Source organism: Ascidia mentula, chromosome 8, assembly GCF_947561715.1.
Source record: "Ascidia mentula chromosome 8, kaAscMent1.1, whole genome shotgun sequence".
Classification (NCBI taxonomy): domain Eukaryota; kingdom Metazoa; phylum Chordata; class Ascidiacea; order Phlebobranchia; family Ascidiidae; genus Ascidia; species Ascidia mentula.
The window spans coordinates 9131966-9145617 of record NC_138573.1 but is presented as its reverse complement, the minus strand read 5'-3'; the positions used below and the strand labels follow the sequence as shown (position 1 = coordinate 9145617).

The window sequence follows — 13652 nt, the reverse complement described above, 5'->3', positions numbered from 1 at the left end:
ACTATATTCAGAATAAGCCCTAATTGCGGGAAAGAAATTCCGATGAAGTATTTTTAACGGTAGTGCATATAAATAGAGGTAAGTGATCAGTATATTTATGTTGTATTTTTCCGGTTAAGCGTATCTATTACTTTCGAAAACATTTGCACTTCAGTGAAGCGACGTTTTGTTTAAATTCTACCTTGTCGTTGGCTTGAATCAGCTGTCTCGGTTCCAAAGTAACTCAATAGCACCTTATACGCTTTGGTGGCCCGTGCTTTTATATTAAATGTTTACACAGCTTTGATTTTCCAAGTATCGTCAAATCGTTTACATTGTGTTTTCTGTATTTACTTTGTGTCAAATTGCGTAAAAATTGGCCCTTGTTCCAGGGGTGTGTGCGTGAGACTGAGCGCCATATATATGCACATAAGTAACATATATGGCACAATAAAACCTTAAGTGCATCCGCCACTTGCGGGAAAACATAAAATGAGATACGCAAGTTGCTCAAAAGCTATTAGCCTACAAAAGATGTTCAATGTTTTTCTCACTGAGCCTGCACCAGTAAAACGCCAATTTGGTCCCAATCCATGACGGTGGGGCCAGATCGGAGGTCGATTGATGTGTTGCAATGTGAGAAGGAAAGACGGAAGTTGTTGCGGTCATGTGAGAAAGGCAGTGTAGCGTGAACTTCGGAATTTACCACGATACTGAAGTTGTTTAAGATATTAACTTACCAAAACTTTTGTCACTTTATTTCTCACCGAATGTACCGCATACTTTTATGAACTAATTAGAAATTGGTTGCCAGGCGAGTTTGAATGTCGCTTTGGACAAATTGCTTTTTCGTAAGGCATAGTACAAGCCATACCAGTTGCACTCTGTCGTGAAGCGAGTCGTGTTTGTGTAACAAATTTGTAACCATAAAACCGACTCTGGGTAAGCACTCTAATTACCGCAAACCGACGACGAGTTCTGACTCACTCGGTATTTCTTTAATGTACAGCAGGAGCCCGAGCATTCAAAACATGACACAGCTTACTCTAGATGTAGATGCCCGTACGCTGTGTGTAAATATTGTGCCACTCAACATGTGACAGGATTGGAGGGCAACAAAGCCGATGCAGGAGCCAGACGACAAAATGACGCTCCACCGACATCGCGCCGACAATAAGGGCAACTCTGTTACTCCTGCCATGTATTGCGGAGGAAGAAAGGCTTTAAACGACAAAGGCGAAAGTTGCGATGACGTAGCATGCTTGGAGGCAACCAAAGAGGATGAAAGCATAGACATCATTGAGATTCCTGGTAAGCTACCTTTAGCGTATAAGTTATACTTTCAAAAGCGGGCGTGGGACAGTCCTGTAGGTAGCATCGTTTCCATAATTTATACTGTAACGATCGCCAAAGATTGATTGAAATTCCTGCAAAACGTTTTGCTCGCAGAGAAGATCATGATTTGGCCATGCGATGTATGCAGTTTAGCGGATGGAGCGGATAACCCAAAACTGCGTTCCATATTGTTTATACAGCAACGTTGCATGACTCGTGATAAAGTGGTGTAGTCGCGATACCATATAATGTTTGTCTTAATAAGTTCTTAACTCAGTTCCGATTGCTTTTTAGCCGTTTTGTAAAATTGTAAAAATACGAGCTTGATAAATGTGAAAAACGTTTTGTTGTGCTTTTTCGACAATATTAATAATATTAGCGTTATGTTTCATCTTTTGTTTGACAAACCTTTGCCCTTTTCTGTTGCGGCAGGTTTGGCAAATTAATTTGAAATGACAGTGTAAGATTACTTAAAGAATTAAATGGACTTTAGGAATGTCAACTAATTTATAAATGATGCAGTTGGTTTGTAATTTAAATCGTCGGCGACAAAGCTTGATTGGTTTAACATCGACCAGCTTGGTGGCTAAACGACTTTTCGTAAATATCAAAGTTGTTGATGGGTTAAGAGCGCTGTGAAAATTTATACAACCGCACGACATCAATGTTGAGTTAGTGCCACCCATAAAAACAATTTAATATCACTGAATTCTGAGGTTAAGTTAATTAAATCTAGTGTTGGGCTACAAAAAGTAATAAAAAAGCCATTAATGTTTAAACAACGCATTATAACATGAAATAAAAGTTTTAAAGAATTTTATGCATGCATTGATGTTTTGGCCCCAATTGCTTGTATCAGTTTGATAGGATGTTGGCCTTCTGGTCTGACATCGATTCATTTTATACTGATATCAATCGATTTTTTAACTGCGCCCTTATCCACAAACTACTCTTATTTACGACCGTCGTATCGACACAGCAATGTTTGTTGATTCATCCAGGCCAGTTGCAACATACAAGCATAATGGCCTATTTATAAAGATGATGTACACTGTTTATATGCACTTGCATGAAGATTTAAGTGCACACGTGCACACTCCAATATACATAGCACATTTATTGTAATAGTTTTGAAATTGGTATTCGCGGAATTCGAGGTTAAACGCACGTGCTGGTAATATTAGTTTTAGCAAGTGATATGGGTCAATTAGGTTAAACAATTTGGGTAAAATTGGCTGCAACAAAATAGAGTCAATATAATGCTTGTGTTAAATAGGGTAAATTTTTTAGCATGCTTTTTGTTTCGGCAAAAACGTTTCATTTCAAACTTTCACAAACACAAAAAATCAACCTAATTGACCGAATGGGTTTATTTGAACCTTGCGCCAACCAACCGGCTCGTTGCGAAATGTTAAACGACACAAAATCGAGAAAGATATACTGACGCCTTCGGTGTGACTTCGCAAAAAAAAATAAATAAAAATGTGATAACTCGGTGTGCCTCCGCACTGGATGATGATGATAATAATAATTGTTGATCAAGTCAGTGAAAAATAGTAAGTGGTGAATTATCAAAAAATGGAATACACTACAGTAATCATTAGCAATTGTTGTTCGACCCTTATGTGTCAATACCAGCCTTGATTTTAATCTGCCGTTAAAACCTTTAACCAACAAAATAAACAAAGCTTTCGATTCCTGCCAGTGACAGGAAGTTGTTATGAAATTGCTATCTGCAATTGACATTTTAACGTTAGGATCAGTGTGTTAATAAACTTCAATCAGTTTAGTTACACCTCTTTGGCTGGAAGAACGTTTTTAATTTGTCTAATGGCATATTTACTCGAATTAACAAAAAACAATTGCAGTTTGCTTACAAAATCATGCAGTTTGTTTTTGTATTTAAATAGCGTCTATAATTCAAGATGCGTCAAACTGTTGGTGGCCTCAATGGCAATTAGGCAGTGCTTGGTGATGATGTAGTAGAATATACCAACACAATTTAACTGTTTTTCAGACATCCCTCTTGAGCGTATAGAACGTTTCAGACTGCCCTACGATGACATTGATTCAGACAAGTTTGCATTTGAGACAACGCCTGACGTAGCAAAAAGCGACGTCGCCTCAACCACTAGTGAAATTGCTTTTAACTCGACATCCTACGACCAACACAATAACCGAATGGGCATAAATGGATCGGACACCACTTCAGAGGCAAGCAGAAATTCCCCTATACCGGATGATGATGCAAAAGCAGAATCCACGTTGGTAAAGATGTGGAAACAAAAGTCGTCGGAAAGCATCATGGATCGACTCAAAAGCTCCGACACAGATGGAAGCAATCGTTGGAAGAACGCCGTAATCTTTGCGATACTTTAGCGTTGTACATAGGCAAAATGTAAACTTAAACCAATTATGTAAATTTGAAAAAAAGAAGTTTTATGATGGAATGAAGACACCGTAAACTTTATTTTATAAAGTAACGTTCGATATGATTAACATTTTTTTATTGTTATGAAGGTTCGAATGTTGGCAAGCAACCAACAACGATGCTATTCTAGTCAGGACACGATTACAGCCAACCCGGAAACAATTAAAAACATCAACAGGTTAGATTTCGTGCAATTACAAAACATGTATTAAGCATGTATGACAAAAAATAAACATTCGTAACATTTGTCAACAATGTGTTTTGTAAAAACTTTAACGTAATTTAAAACCTAATTGCTATATAAATTGTTTTAATGGATTGAAAACAACTACAGAGATATCAAGAAGGGCGCTAATCAGTCGGCAAATAAGAAAAAGAAACGTTCGCGGCCAGATTTACTCGCCGTGGACAGAAATCGCGTTGCCCCTGAGCAAAATCACGTGCCTATTGGAGTAAGCGAGGATAGTACAAAAGCAAAAGGCGTCGAAGCGGCACCAGCTTTCCAAATGAAAGCACAGGATAACCTACAATACCGCAACGCTGGTTTTACCATCCGTGGACTTATCTTACCCTCATTGATTAGTCATTTTTCTCCACCCGAACTTGAATATTTGTATAATCGTTATTTCCTTGGAGAAAGAAAAGTTCTACAGATAGCAACCAACCTTATTGCCACCACTGTAATGGTAAGATGTTTCTTGTCTGTACCTAGAAGTGCTTGTCATATTGTTTTGGGAAAATGTAGGCTACAAAGTTTCCACTCTTAGTTTAATCCGCAAATTCTTTTTTGGTCCAAGCTATATAGCACATATGTTTGAATCCTTCTCGTAAAATGTGCATCGATTCTTCAACATCAATTAGTTTTAAAAAACTTTTCAGATTGTTATAATTGTTATTTATGCCGTGATTGACCACCTCACCCTCAACGAAGGTTTAATGTACGGGATTCCGGCGTTTTTCTACTTTCTTATTATCTTCATTTCTATTTATTTCACTTCGAAGAACCACAAACGATCAGACTTATATTTAAGGTCAGTTGTTCCGATTTCTTTGACCACTTTTAAAAGTGTTTTTGTCAATTCAGTAAACTGTGTCCAACCGCGCCCTGTAGTTAAATCCATTGTGCAATGAGGACGCGTTTATGTGGTTGTTTGCTGATGGTTTCAAGAAACACTTGAACTAACTGTTGTTTTAGATTGTGTGGTTTGCTCACGTGGGCGTGTATAACCGCATTTGATCAAGCTCTTATCTACATTACCACGTTAGTCAACGAGAAGAGGCTTGAAGGAATTTCAGATGGATTTGCCCATTTACTGTTCCTTGTTTTTGTAACCTACACGATGTTGCCTTTCCCACTACACTGGGTATTTAATTGTTTCTCAGTACAGCTATAACTTGTTTTACATATTTGCCCACATATGCTATTTTTCCTTTATTTGTTTATATCTTCGTATCTTTGACAGATTTTTATTGTAATTTTTACAACCCAGGCCGTGATTTGCTCCAGCGTATCAACCATTGCCAACATCTTGGGTCGAACAATTCCATTTGCACTTTCAAGTAATTCATCGGCATCTCAAAGATCCACGCCAACCACAAACCAACCCTACTACGACTACACGTCGAATGACGGATATATTTTTAACATTCGAGGAAGAGACATGTTGTTTGTTGCCCAACAGAAGGCTTTTTCGTATGTAATAACGAACTCATCGGAGTTTAACAGAAACGGTTCAACTGATTCTAGACTTACTGCAACAATATCTTCGTCAGCAACAAACATAGACACCGACGTCAGTGCCCTTGGATATCACGTGACATCGATACTAGTCACAGTGTTGTGCGTGCATATAATCGGCGTTTGTACCAGTTTCTTGATAGACCGGTCGAGACGTGGAACATTCCTGGAGACTCGTCATTGCATCGGTACCCGAATCAGGCTCGAAAGGGAAAATCACAATCAGGTGGGGAAAACCAGAAACGACCGTGCGCTATAGTCAAAGTCGTGTATAAATCAGACTGTTTAAACATTAGGTAAGGCAGCTGCATATTAACGTTGAGTAAGTGTAAAATACGTTGTAGTGATTTGTAATATATTTTTGTTGGCCACGACAAGATACCACCAGTAGCTAACACTTGAAGCTGTATTTACGAAGATCAATGAACAAAAACATCAAATGTTTGCACACAAAACCGTTCATAAATGTATGTAAACAGACAAGCTGCTTTACTTACTTGCTAAATGTGATTCCGTTCACACCACGCTTGGAAATCAATGTTGTGGACCGAAGACATTGATTTTGTTCCTGCACCGCCTGGGCATGTGATTTGACTATTGATTGCCGCTATTTTTTTCTATGAATTATTCACTAAAACACATTAAACACCGTCGTTTCTGTTCAAAGCTATAAATCTAGCAAATTATCATGCGCAGCGTCACCACTGAACTGTACGTTAAGATGTGTATTTGGAAACATATATTTAAATCAACACGTTTGTTAGATAAACATAAACCACAAGAGGAATTAGCATTTTTAATTTGTTTCTGTTCTTTTCTTAGAAATATTCTCTACATAACAACGCACAACATATATTTTACTTATCAGGAACGTCTTATTCTTTCGGTTATTCCCCGCTTTATTGCACTTCAAATGATCAACGATATTTCGAGTGACCCTCAAGATGTCAACATTGCCAGGGGAGGTTTCGCAGCAAAGTTCAATCCAAAAAACAATCGAATATACATCCAACAATACGACAACGTCAGGTGCACAACCACTGCATCTTGACATTTTTATGTGTGTTGTGAACATTTGGATTGAACCAAAATGCATTAAAGTTTTGCAACATTTAGTTATCTACTGCCCGCAATGACTCCTGCATTATTTTCATTTAAAACAAAAACATCATAATTTGTTCGGATCAGAAGCTAAAAAATTTGTTGACTCTTTTGTTAATTTCCAATTTGCAACGCAGTATACTGTATGCTGATGTGAAAGGATTTACTGAATTGTCCACTCACCTTACTGCTCAAGAACTTGTGGCCACACTCAACGAGTTGTTTGCAAGATTTGATGGGTATAAGTGGATTAGGCATTTACATGATCGTGGTTTCCCTTTTTGAAATAACCTTTTTGTGCTGTCTTTTACAAGCATTAGTGTTTGCCGGTAAACTTGTTGTCAGGATATTGCTTTTTACCAAATATACAAGCAAACCATAAAAACTTAATGTTAATACCTTTGTTCAAAATGCTTTTAGCCTTGCACAAAAGCACAATTGCTTGAGGATCAAAATCCTGGGAGATTGTTACTACTGCGTGTCCGGTCTCCCGGAACCAACCACAGACCATGCTCACTCATGCGTGGAAATGGCCCTGGACATGATATCTGCCATAAAAATAGTTTCGAACGTTTTTCATCGAGAGCTCGATATGCGAATAGGTGAGTGTAATAAATGGAACTGAAATCATTAAAACCACAAAAAGATTAAATCATCGTAGCTAAACAGTAGTTTCTAAAGACTAAACAGTAGTTTACAATGTGAAGGAATTCACACCGGGTCTGTGCTATGTGGAGTGATCGGTCACCATAAGTGGCAATTTGACGTTTGGTCAACTGATGTGGATATAGCCAACAAAATGGAAGCCGGTGGGATACCCGGGCGTGTTCACATTTCTGAAGCGACATACGACTGCCTTGAAAATCACTATGAGGTACCCTTTGATTGCCAAATATTTTTCGACTATAGCTTATAAGGTTTGGTTTTTACAGCAAAATAATTGTTTTGAAGGTAGAGGACGGGGATGGAGGATCTAGAAACGATTACCTCCGTGAACACAGCATAAAAACCTATCTGATTGTGGATCGTCGAAAAGTTAATCGAGTTAACTTTGACAGACAACCGCGAAAAAACAGTTATTTTCAACAGAATATCGACTCTTTGTCCAAAGAAACCGAGATCAGTAGAGGCGGATACGACAACAAGTTAATGGTAAATAAATAATAATACCCAACCTGCGTTAAATATGTGATGTTTTTGGCATCTATACAACACTCTTTAACTGATACCCGCCATAAGAAATCAAAGTACCTTTTATTTACAGTCTCTTTCGTCATTAACTTCAAACGGATTGAGAGGACCTGGACGTCACAACAGTTCGGACGTTAATGACAATAACACCACGTTATCCGCTAATGGTAACTTGTACGTTGCCTGTTGCAATTTCTCGGCTAGCAAAATTCTTCCAACTTCTTAGGTAACGGGATTGTAGTTACGCGAAGATCTCCAACTCCCTCCATTACGCCTTCAAGCATGCGCAAAAAGAAGATAGGAAAACTGTTACTTAACATTTCGAAAAAATCACGAACATCAAGTGTACACGTACTTGATTCCAGTGGTGAGTTGTTGAATGTCTGGATAAAACTCCATGTCACCAAAAAACATATTTCAGAAACAATGGGACATGCTGACGTGAGCGGGCACAGCGACGTATTTCATTCTGAGTGCAACACCCCACTTTCAAGTGGATTTCTTTCTCGGAAATTTGTTTGGAGCGAAGACGAAAACACAACTCGGCGCTCTTACAAAAAGCGTCACCTGGGGGACGTATCGTGGAGGCCGGAGATTCCATTTGCCAATATTCTCCGCACCCCACACATAAAGCCGAAGAAAAAGGGGGTTCGTGGTGGTTTACCTTTATTACATGCAGATCGTCGTTGGTCTAATGTAGAGAAAAGTAATTTCAATCGGCCAATGATGTTAGCACCGGGGCGTCCAACCCTCTGCCCGCGGGCCACATTTGGCCCGAACAGGTGTTTTAAATGCCCCGCGCGACAATTTCTCTAATGACGTATTGTTTGCCAAATTTCTTAGCATCTAATAATACCCCATCAACAAACTCGTCATTTTGTCGAAAGTCTTTATTGCTTAAAGCCAAAACGAGTAGCAAAACGTATAAAACAGCATCTGCAAAATTTTATGTGATTGTTTTATTTGCCCACGAAATTATTTCCAAGTCGCATGTGCCCTTTCAGGTAAAAAGTTTGGACGCCTCTGTGTTGGCAGCTTAAAAAAACTCTATACTTCCATTCAACTTCCATTAATGTGATATAATTTGCCACAAGAAATTGCAAAATCCTATATCGTGTAATCTGCGTTGATCTGTTAGGGATCATGGGCTTTTGTTGAAAGCGAGATTTACTCTCCCACGGGACTTAAAAAAGCGTTCGTGAGCAGCCTGTCGCATATGGTGCACTGTTGGTAACGACTTGAACAAGCAAATTAACCTTTGCAGAATGCTTTGGCCGCTCTCAAGGAAACTGCCTCGTTCACTTTGTTTCCAAAAAGTCTTGCTCCGTCACTCCCACGGCGCTCAGATTACGATGAGATAAACAGTCGGTTGGAGAGAGATATTCTTGGGCACAGGGGAAACGCTTTGGGAGAACGCCACATTACTGGTTTGGAAATGTTTATGTGAAAGTTCTTCTTCATTTGCATGTTTTTATGTATTTTTTAAAAAATTAATATGTATACATGTGGGCAGGTGTACAAATGCAGAAATTATTTTTCGGGTGATGCGTATTTCAACCTAAACTGCAAACCAATACCAACTAACTTTTCCTCTTTATACTTTTTTCCTATCAAATATGATTTACTGAAACGTTATGTGCTGTTAGCTTCAGAAGAAATAGCTCAACGTAAAATTGTAATGTTTCATGCAACGGGCAGCAATGCCTGGGCTATGAAACCTGTAAACCTCATGGGCTTAACGTAAAGTTACCCAAGATTCATTATTTTTATGTTTCAGCACTCACCGGAAAGTTTCGCGACAAGCATCTGGGTATGAAATACTCGACGTTGAGAGACGATGTGTTTAAATCCAACCTGCTGCTGGCATTTATTATCACAATCTTTCTTACCATTACCGGATTTTTGATAATTCCTGTATCGTAAGTTAGAGTTTTTTTTGTACTGGAACAGTTTTGTAATGATAAATATTGAATCCCTGACCGAAACAATTCTCACAATCCCTTATCTCTGATTTAGCAAAACAATGAACCAGGTAATATGAAAAGAGGTGGGATGTTTTTCAAAAAGTCGTGTTCAAATCTTGCTTACTGTATTTCTTACGGTTTAACTGCCTCATTAAATAAGTATTGCTATTTGTGTCATATCGTTTATGGTTGTTTACGATTCTGGAACCAACCTGGTGCGTTTTATGTTTTGCCAGATTAATTCAGTCGTACATTATGATGGCTATCTTTACATTTTTCTTCATTTTCCTGCTCCTTATCACTTTTGCGGAAGAATTTCCATCCCTTCCTACTTCCCTGAGATACCTGAGCTGCTACATCCAAGAGACCTTGTACATTCGATATGTTATTATGGCGGTAGTTCTTATCACCAATGTTACGTGTGCTGTGAGTGGTCTGGTAAGATTTTGGTTTCGTCGTTATTTATTTGAATGTGTAGGCTGTCCTCTGTGACTTTTGAAAACGATGTACAAACAAAAACTAAGTTACACAAAATATATGTTACGTAAGCAAATAACTGAAACAGTGGTTTGGTCTCCGCAAATGCAACAAGTGTTTGTCAAAGGTCACCTGCAGCAGTACGTCCGTCAACCCGTACTACGTAAACACGACATGCGTTGCAGACAACACAACCACAATTCGGCAAATAACTTATTACAACTTACCGGACAACAGCATATGCAACTACCCTGCTGTGAGTTACAATACGACCATTGATATTTTTCAATTTTTGTGCATTGTTGTAAAATTACTTATAAGGTAAATAAAATTTTAAGATATGACCAATATATAAAAACACTAGTTTATAATAAACAAACCAAAAACTGATTTGAAATATTTCTTTTCAGTATTTCTACCTGAATGGGATGTTAGCTTTAATTACATGCGCTTGCTTCCTTCGAGTGCACAGCTTTATTCGCTTGTTGGGACTAGCAGTGATCTGTTTCACTTATTTTATCATTATGCTCATCACTCAAAGGAACGTTTTTACCGACACCATAACTCGAAATCTTCTTGAAGTCGACCCTTGCAGGTGATTATTGTTCACTCATTTTCTACTTTATCACATAATGTTAAAAAATATTGTAAGAACTTGAAAAAACTACTACGTTTATTACAATGCCGTTTTCTAATCTAGGTCTTCAGTAAACGATTGGGTTGATATAGGTGAGAAACTTACACTCATGTGCTTGTTTGCTGGTATCTTGTTCTACCAGGGACGTAGGATTGAATATGCAACCAAACAAGATTTTCTTCGAAAACTACAGGTTTGTTAATTTTAAATTAAATTTGCGCATATGAAAGGTTGCGTAATTTACACGTAGCTATAAGAATTATAACAAAAGTTTAAATTGTTTGATCCAAGCCAAAGTCCAAAATTTGTCACTGAAGAATTTGTCCAGTAATGTGTCAAAATTCCCCGGATTTTTTAATGACATGTTAATCGTTTACGCAAATTCCCCTTAGGCAAAAGAGGAAGTAAGGGGAATGCAAAGTCTTCAGGGTCACAACTACCAACTACTGCGTAACATTCTGCCTGAACACGTTGCACGACACTTCCTCGGACAGAATAAGAATCACGAGGTATACAATTTATATTTACCATTATGGTCGCCCTCATTTCACATTACCTTATTATGTTGTTTGCAGGAGCTTTACTCGCAGGCACATTCTTGTGTCGGGATTATGTTTGCTTCAATTGTCAATTTTTCAACATACTACTCGCAAATGGAAGAAAACGAACAGGGCATTAAATGCATGAAACTACTAAACGAAATAATATTTGACTTGGATAACGTGAGTTTGATATGTTGCAATTTTTTTTAAAAGTGGGTTTTAAGACGTTTCCAAAAAGTTTTCCGCTTTTATTATGAATTTTTTTATTGACATGTCTATTGAGTTTTCAAATCTGTTTCACAGATGGACTAGTTTGTTTTCGTAAGCCTATTCTATATTTTTTCTGTTTTCTTCCAGCTAATCAGCCAAGAACGCTTTCGATGTCTCGAAAAAATTAAGACCATCGGTGGGACATACATGGCTGCTTCTGGTCTCACTCCTCACAACGCAGTAAGGGCCCTCTCATCCGATGAAGAATCGGGAGAACAAACCTCTGATAATCCCCCAAAAACCACTCCTACTGAAGGTTCATCAACTTCCAGGTAAAATGCAACTGCTTAAACGTAAAACGAGGTTACATGTTGCGTTTTGTGATCACTGTAATTTATCCAGCAACTCGGGAACAGACGGCGAGACACCTGACAAGTTGTCTGCACATGACGTCAGTCACCTCTGTATGCTAGCACATTTAGCTCTGCTTTTGCAACGTGTCATTACTGATGTGAACGTCCATTCGGGAAATAATTTTAATTTTCGCATAGGTGAGCGTAACAGCAAACAACACTTTTGGATCCATTTTTTTCTCAAAATTTCTATGTTTAAAGGTCTTGCGTACGGACCAGTTGTGGCAGGAGTTATTGGTGCAAAAAAGCCACAGTATGACATTTGGGGAAAATCTGTGAACCTTGCAAGTCGAATGGATAGTACCGGTTTGGCCAATCATATACAGGTGATAGCAATTTGTCTCAGATTATTTTGTATTGCGCATAATTTTGCTTCTTATTCCAGGTTCCAGAAGACTTGTATAATGTTCTTAAAGATAAGGGATTTCAGTTTAAATATCGTGATGAGACGTGGGTAAAAGGCATCGGAAAAGTCAAAACATACTTTTTATTGGGATGTACAGAAAAAACTGCGAGAACCGCTGGCATTGAGCGCGCAATGTCCGCTCTTGGGACAGTGGTTGGTGCTGATGGGCGTCTTGTCCTCGGTGAAGCTTCAGAAAAAGGCGGACATCACTCCTTGGCACATGTTGTATTTAGTATGGTGCAAGCCGCGCAGCGCCAAAAGAGATACGGAGATACCAATGAAAACTCAGCAGTTTAATGCTTTTGGCCTGCATTTTCCATTTGCGTTTCCATTTTTCAACAAGCCCCACGCAAAAGAATTATTTGTTACGTGCATTTATTGATGCGATTTTGTGTATAACTAGGAAATTTTCAAGTAGAAAACATTATGATTAACGTGTCTTCCTAAACCAAATCTGATATGTTCCAATACCATTTTTTGAAATGCTAAAGTTAGCGTTACGTCTGTAGTATTGTTGGTTTTTATCATATTACCGTGTGCTCGGGTACTTCGTTCACTCCACTGTGAAGCTCTGCTACTGCCATTGTTTTATTTTGTATGTTCCTGGATATATTAAAAACACACAAAATTTATGCTGTTTGACGTAGGCTATTTGGTAAAGTTAGAGTTGTAGCGATGGTTTTCGCATGTGGTTTGAATCGCTAAAAAAACTCTTTTTATTTACTACTTTTTAACTAATATAACATAAGTGTATTGAGCATCTTTTCACTTTCAGATTAGCTTACTTTTCGGTTGTCTGTGACAAGCTTTATTGTGAGCGCTCCAGTCTGCGCTAATTAACACATAAAAGACGATTTGTGCAATCGCGTCATGAACTATATTCCACATCAAAGAACATTTTAGTAATTTTGTTCTACAGTGCAAAATCTGTTTCACACTAAGGAAACCTCGTCACTGCAACAATGCGAACGCTGAAACAAATTTCGTCCTCAGACTGATAACAATGGCAAATTTAACAAGATGCAGGAAGATATAATTAACCAGAGACAAGTTTCAATCCATGCGCTTATCTATGGTCGCTTTTAACTACCACAAATTGTTACGTCGTTTTTGTTTAAACATAGCAGAAGAAGACTGCTTATAAATGCGTAATTTAAATTAAAGATTCGGTGTCACAACAAACTTCTATTTTAACAATCGGTCGTGTGTAGGTTAATTACTGTCCCGC

General features: G+C 38.2%; 1 protein-coding gene across 1 annotated transcript; it reads left to right on the top strand.

Moving 5' to 3' along the window:
• The first annotated feature begins 995 nt into the window (after positions 1-995).
• LOC145910942 (adenylate cyclase type 8-like) lies at positions 996-13176 on the top strand. The gene is made up of 27 exons (XM_082998167.1): positions 996-1290; positions 3332-3672; positions 3835-3923; positions 4080-4431; positions 4625-4776; positions 4941-5109; positions 5236-5709; positions 6352-6512; positions 6722-6823; positions 7005-7186; positions 7292-7458; positions 7536-7736; positions 7849-7942; positions 8002-8142; positions 8197-8423; positions 9040-9202; positions 9553-9694; positions 9976-10177; positions 10344-10472; positions 10627-10811; positions 10917-11046; positions 11246-11362; positions 11429-11575; positions 11753-11937; positions 12008-12156; positions 12220-12344; positions 12404-13176. The coding sequence occupies exons 1-27, from the start codon at positions 1104-1106 to the stop codon at positions 12719-12721; spliced, it is 5031 nt and encodes a 1676-aa protein (XP_082854293.1). The 5' UTR covers positions 996-1103; the 3' UTR covers positions 12722-13176.
• Positions 13177-13652: the final 476 nt, after the last annotated feature.